Source organism: Orbicella faveolata, unplaced genomic scaffold, assembly GCF_042242905.1.
Source record: "Orbicella faveolata isolate gen_17 unplaced genomic scaffold, um_ofav_v1 contig_14, whole genome shotgun sequence".
In the NCBI taxonomy this organism is placed as follows: Eukaryota; Metazoa; Cnidaria; class Anthozoa; order Scleractinia; family Merulinidae; genus Orbicella; species Orbicella faveolata.
The window spans coordinates 18310722-18317494 of record NW_028301541.1 but is presented as its reverse complement, the minus strand read 5'-3'; the positions used below and the strand labels follow the sequence as shown (position 1 = coordinate 18317494).

The 6773-nt window shown below is 38.2% G+C and overlaps 1 protein-coding gene across 1 annotated transcript; it reads right to left on the bottom strand.

Annotated features, from left to right (window-relative positions):
- Positions 1–682: 682 nt before the first annotated feature.
- LOC149114364 (tetratricopeptide repeat protein 28-like) lies at positions 683–4121 on the bottom strand. The gene is made up of 3 exons (XM_089286064.1): positions 4022–4121; positions 1651–3987; positions 683–717 (listed from the first exon to the last, which is right to left on the bottom strand). The coding sequence occupies exons 1-3, from the start codon at positions 4119–4121 to the stop codon at positions 683–685; spliced, it is 2472 nt and encodes an 823-aa protein (XP_089142190.1).
- Between the last annotated feature and the right edge of the window lie 2652 nt (positions 4122–6773).

Genomic DNA, 6773 nt, shown 5'->3' with positions numbered 1-6773 from the left:
TAACATGTTCTCTATACAATTTGTTCAACTGCTGCACAGGGGATATATGTTGTCTGTGCTACTATTTTGCTTCAAAATCTTACTCTTACCTATTGCTAAAAAGTGCCAGTATTTTTTCTTGTACATTATTTACAATTTTAACGGCAAACCACCAGCTGGTTAATTAAAACACCACGGTTTGCGCACCATGAAGAGTTTAGCCTAAATATCTCAAGTTCGTCGTGTGTAATCCTTATTATCTTTTTAGTCTATTGCAGTTTAATATTGCATTCTTTTCTTTCTCATTGAAAAGATCTGAACAGTTGCTATCAACATCTAAAACTTCGATACCAAAAATTACCCTTTGCGCTAAGGTTTTTCGGGTTTAAGCAGTTATTTGAGTCTAACACTATACACTGCAGTATCCTTTTGGGTTTCATAGCTTCTTTCGCTGAAAAAAATTGCAACCTAAATGAATTGGTTCTCAAAACTCATTGCATAATTACAAGAAAAACAATGGCGTATGTTATAACAAGTAAATGCGTCTTTGACAAAAGTTAAATGCTTTGCGCTTAGTATTTCTACCGAGGCATTGTTAGACAGGAAATGACAGAAAGTTAAAGGTCCATTTCATTTATATACAACTTAGCACTAGCAGTAAAACTGTCCATTGAGGTCATGGTATATTTTACATCTCAGGCAATCACTCGCTGCCATCCTGGTCATTCTTTCCCACACCTGACAAAGGAAATAAACAAACAGAAAGAGACAATCATTAGCTGCGCTAACATTCAGTTACTTCCGAAGGTCTTGATTAAGCGTTTCCTTAAAAAAGCAGTTGTTATGAAACTGATTTATTTTAAAAGATTCTTTTCTGCGCCCTGATTGGCTCAATATTATATTTTATCCAAGCCTAAAACAAGAAAATTCTGTCTTCGGGTCTCGCCCTAGTAAATAAGCTAAAGCCTTGAATTGTACCATCATAAAAGACTATGGTAAGTTGAGACAACTTGTTCTTGCTTTCTTAATTTAAAATTTAACAGAATTAAAACTAAATTTTAAACGGCGTGGTATATGGTTGTGGCGTATTGATTGTAAAAAGGTCATTACGAAGAAAGCGTCATAAATTATAAGAACGTCAGTTAGAACCGCCAACAGTTTCAGGGTAGACTTGTGAACGATTTCGACCTCATTGCAACGCTGTGCAAGCTTGTGAAGAAGGGTGGATCATAAAAAAACAGCGTCATCCATTTTTCTTTTACAACAACATTATTTTTTAAAAAAAATTAACAGGACATAAGGTCATCGTCCAATCGCGCACAAAATAATAATTAACCGTAATGTTAAAAAAACTATTGCCAATTTAAAAAAAAAAAATTATAAAATTTTTGTAGCGCCATTTCCTAATGGTCCAATGGCGCTTTACAAGAAATTAAATCTACAAACAAATTCCCACTATAAAACTTAAGAAAACGTAAACAACAGATAAAACGAAGACAAGTCTGTCAAGATTGGTGTTATCCCACTTTATAAATTTCCACGTTTTTCATCAATTGTAAAGCTACCGTCAGAGTCTCTTGATAGCATCACCGAAAACATCTCAGGAAATACTAAATGAATACCAGGGACCCTTTAGTGTAAAAAAAGCGCTTGCTTTCAATAAAACATTACCTTTCTTTCCAAAATCAAATGTCACGTCATCTCCAATCAGTATAAAAGGTGCCCACTGGTTCACGTCATGGCCCGCACTTCTCATCCACTTCATGGCCTCGTGTAGAGATTCACCAGCACTTTCCCCATTAACAAGATGATCGTAGAAATGACTCATTAACTGCTCTGTTGCTTTGTCATCCAGGGCCCACAGTGCCACCAACACTGAGCGTGCGCCAGATCCTAAGAATGCTCGGGCAATTCCAACAGCTCCCTCGGCTTTTGTCTGTCCTCGAGCACTATGGCAACAGCTAAGGACTACCAGTTTAGCTCGCAGTTGAACTTTTGAAATGTCAGACATAGTCAATAAGTACAGTCCTTCTTGAGGTATCCCGTTAGGAATACGAAACGATGGTGCAAGGGCAATTGCTCCTCTTTCAGCATCACCGTGTGCGGCGATATGAATCAGGGCCACTGAATTCATCGCTTGAAGTACTGCTTTCTTAGTCGCTTGCTGTCGTAACAAAGGCTCGACACCCAGCTTGTTTGCTACTATCTTAGCTTCGTTTTCTGCACATTGTAGTGTCGAAATGCTCGTGAGTTTTCCTTTGAAATGCACTTCACCAACATCAGGGTTTCCCACTATCAATGCACCAGTCTGACAGTGATAGTCTGCTGGACTTTCATTAATGAGCTTGAGAGTTGTTAAAGAAGGAACCATACGGATCCTGAAAGTCTCGGTTAAGTACTTTCCGCTTTCATCAGTTAAGGCGGCAAAGGGAATTTGATATAAAGCACGATCAGGAACAATAATGATTTCGGGACCCTCGAGAAAGTCCACCACTGGAGCGATGATAAGTTTGTAACAGAGAGAAAGGTTCATTTTGGGTCCTTGGTTAGCTTTACTTTCCACTCCAATTCGCCAACCTTCGTGGCTATCTTCCTCGCATGTTTTGGACTCTGGCTGAAAACCGTGTAAAGATCGGTCTTCGCAAATCTCCTCTGGTAAAACGCCAAAACTTCTGAAATCAAAAAACTCTTCCACTTGTTGACCTAATCCTTCGTGAGCAATTAGATCATTTCCTTTCATTTCATTGAAATGTGTGACTCTGCCTTCTTTAAGAATCCACAAATATATACTCTCAAAATGATATGAGACGTACAGACATGTGCGGTTACATTCTTTGTCCACGATGCCCTCAATACGAACCCACGTTCGAGGATTAGCTGGGATTTGATTCTCCACAGAGTACTGAGCTGACATTAAATCTGCCAAAGCCCTGGCCTTCGAAAACTCTGACACATACAAAGCTTCAGTAGGATATCCGGTTGCAAAAAGCAACGCACTGAGATCTCTGTAGGAGCCAATATTGCGATCCGAGAGAGAAATCTTAAATTCATCGTTGTCTCGGAGAGAGCCGCGCATTTCCTCGCTTTTTTCAATAGCAGAAAGGAAATATGAGATTGCTTCCTGAATCTTTCCTTCTTTCATTCTAAGGTGTGCCATAATTTGGAGCGAATCGAGCTGTCCCTTAATATCACCTATTGCTTCACTTGATGCGAGTGCTTTCTTGATATATTCTTCTCCTCTATCATATTCAGCCTGACTTAAAAGCAAACCTCCAAGGTTTGAGCAACCTGCTCCTTCTAAATCCTCATTTCCAATTTCTTTGCTTATCGCAATTGCTTTTTCAAAATATTCTCTTGCCTTGACAAAGTTACCAACAGTGTACTCCACAGATCCTTGGCAGAGGTACGATCTAGCCATCGCTTCTCTGTCTCCAATGTCTTTGAAAATTGCAAGTGCTTTCTGATTATATTCGTTAGCCTTACTGTACTTTCCAAAATGGTAAAATTTAACTCCCAGCACTTGGTAAGACATAGCTAGTGTAAATCTGTTTCCAATCTTTTTACTGATGGCTAGAGATATTTGCCAGTAGTCTGAAGCCTTCTCATATTCGCCAACTGATGCATACACACTTCCAAGGTTTACGTAACCTATTGCTTCTCCCTCTTTGTCTCCAATTGCTTTGTAGATCGCAAGTGCTCTCTCGAGATGTTCTCTAGCCTTCTCATATTCGCCAATTGACCCACACACAGCTCCAAGGCTTACGTAGGAGACAGCTTCGCCTTTTCTGTGTCCAATTTCTTTCTGGATCGCAACTGATTTCTCGAGAACTTCTCTAGCGTTCTCGTATTCGCCAACTGATTGATACACAGTTCCGAGGCTTAAGCAAGAGCTAGCTTCTCCTCTTCTCTCACCAATTTCTTTGTACATCACAAGTGATTTCTCCAGATGTCCTTTAGCCTTCTCATATTTGCCAACTGATGCATAAACATTTGCAAGGTTCATGTAACCTGTCGTCTTTCAGAATGAACAAGCATTCCTTGCATAATTCGATGGCTGTTAGATATCGACTGGTATTGAGAAGAAAGCCGGCAACAATGAAGCCGATTGAGATGACTTGTATAACTTCGTCTACGTTGTTCATGTCACTGATCACCTCTGTTAGAATATAACAGAGAATAAAAGTGGGAACTAATTTGGACCAAAGTTTGATGATCCACTAATTCACTGCTGTTGTTATAATTGCAACATGAACATGTGTTTCTATCCTATCACATCAAAGGGAAACCGTACGTAGGACAACTAAAAAATTACAGCGAGGGGAAGAGAGGGAAGTTATTGACAACCTCGTTTCCGGGGTCTCTCTTCTTCCCACTCTCTGGAGTGAGACTGGGGAAGAGATCCTGGTCTAATCTGGTCTGGTCACGAGTGTTTTGGATAATTGACAACTGACGGGACCTCTACCTTTTGTCACGTTCGCTTTTGTCAAAATCAAAGCCGGGCTCTCATACGCTCACATGTTCACAAGTAACCTGCCATCAGGCATTTTTTTGGTGGGGGGGGGGGGGGGCGGTGCGGGAGGGAGCGAATATGGGAAGGAGAAAAATAACACCTGATACATTTACTTAAGGAGTCGTCTGTCGCCATTACGTTACTTAACTGTCATTAACGATGTTATCGTGTGTCATGCTATAAAGGTGTGCCAATCAGATTTCGTCTGAAAATTCATGCGTTGGAAGTCAAGGGAAGTAGAAAGTTTCAATTTAAATTTCTTTGTTGAATTTCTTTGTTGTAATTCATCTTGAAATCAAAATGATTCTCGATTTCGCACTTTTCTGCTTACAACACGAGTTTGTTATTTCTACTGGAAAATTCTTAAAACACAATCACATTATCAGTTTAATAAGGTGGAAAACGAGCAACAATTGAACTTCAACAATCTATCTATCCAGACATGCGCATAATTAAATGGTCAGCAATCCATTATGGGATTTCCTCTGCCTTCAAAGAAACACATACACAATAATAGACAACAATAGATCTTTCTGTCATGATTTTACTGCTGTCAGAAACTCCTGGCAAGGAACCATAATTAATTAGCGATTTCAATTTATGGTTCCTTGCTTATTAAAGTCAATTTGTTTAAAAAACAAGCGATAAGATAGTTAACTGTAAATAATATTACCACTCCCCTTTAGCTCGGAGGAAAGAATACAAAAAAAGGCGACAGCAGTCTCTCTTTTACAATAGGACTTTGTTTGTCTACAGGGCAACAGAAAAAACTGAAACAAGCTATCTCAATTGAGACGTGTATTTCTTTAGTAGGTCTATGTTTTGGCCTCTAACTCCATGCTGATATTGAAGCAAAATGGCTGCGACAGATGTACAAAATTGAAATATACCGTCACAGGTAACCTCCCTAAAAAAAATGAAAGTCACAGACGAAGAAAGATAAACATGCCTTAAAATTGGCAGAAAATCATAAACAAGCGAAACTGGAAATACCGTCGTAGATCATTTCAAGTAAACTGGAAGTCCTAGATCTAAAGGGACATGCTAAACTGAAAGTTTAGATCACTGGCAAAGATAAACGCAAAACTTGCACTGAGTCATAGACAAAAGTAAACGCGGAAACGGAAGGTTACTGAACGCACAAAGCTGCAAGCAACATAGGAAGATAAAGAGAGGCACACAGCTCTAGACTGTACACGAAGATAAAGATACATGCGCACCTGCCAATATGAGGCTATAAAAGTACAGAACTGGCAGTCACAAACAAATTGAACACAAAAAAGAAAAACAACACACAAAGATCAGCGCACATGAGACCGAAAGTCACCTAGTATTGCCTTCTAAAGCACAGTTTTCTTGATCTGAACATTAAAATTATTCTTTGATACAATTGTGCAATCTACATTTAAACTTTAATGTGTATCGTTATAAAGGCGTGGCTTATACTTACTAATGTAAACAAGAGATGCGAGAATCCGAACAAAATCCAACTTCACCCTTGTAAGTCCCCTAAAACAGACAATGATAGATTAGTAGTTAGTTCTAATAAGTATTCAAAAACATTTTAATGCACAATACACATGTCCAACGAGGGTAGGGAATAGAGGATATCTAGATTAAGTGTAATGTTCTTACCGTTACTACTTGAGGAGTCCGGCAAAATCAGAGCGTAATCCAGTCTAGTCTAAATCAGCAAAAGGACAACGAATTATTAATGACATTTAAATCTTTTCAATGCATAATAACGACATGAAAACTAAAGAATAACTTAGAAACAGTGATTTTTTTTTCTTTAATGCTTAGCTATGTACAAAGAATTTCGTTCAGACCTTAAAACTGGATCTTGTGTTTCTTATTAGAATTGGTTAGTTAGGTGTCGCCAGTTAACATACTTTTATAAAGTAGTATATAAGCTAGAATGATTGACTTCATAATAAAGTTATCGTATTATTATAAATGAAATTTGTATAGATTTTAAGGAAAACGACCACTTTTTTAAGTTTAAAAGACATGTTTCGACAGAACTTCTGTCATCTTCAGTTGAATGAATGATTACAAAGCAAGTTGAATAATAAGTAGGCAAAAATGCTAATTAAGACAAATAGTAACAACAGAACGTGAAAAGGTGTAAATTAAAAGGATAATTTTAGATTTACATGGTGTAATTGCTGATTGAGGCAAGGTAGTTCTTTTTGAATATGGATAGCCTCCTTTATCTTGAGCTGAAAGCTGGTAGTGGCGTGATCTAAAATATGAAAGCAGTCTATTGAACACAATGAGCGAC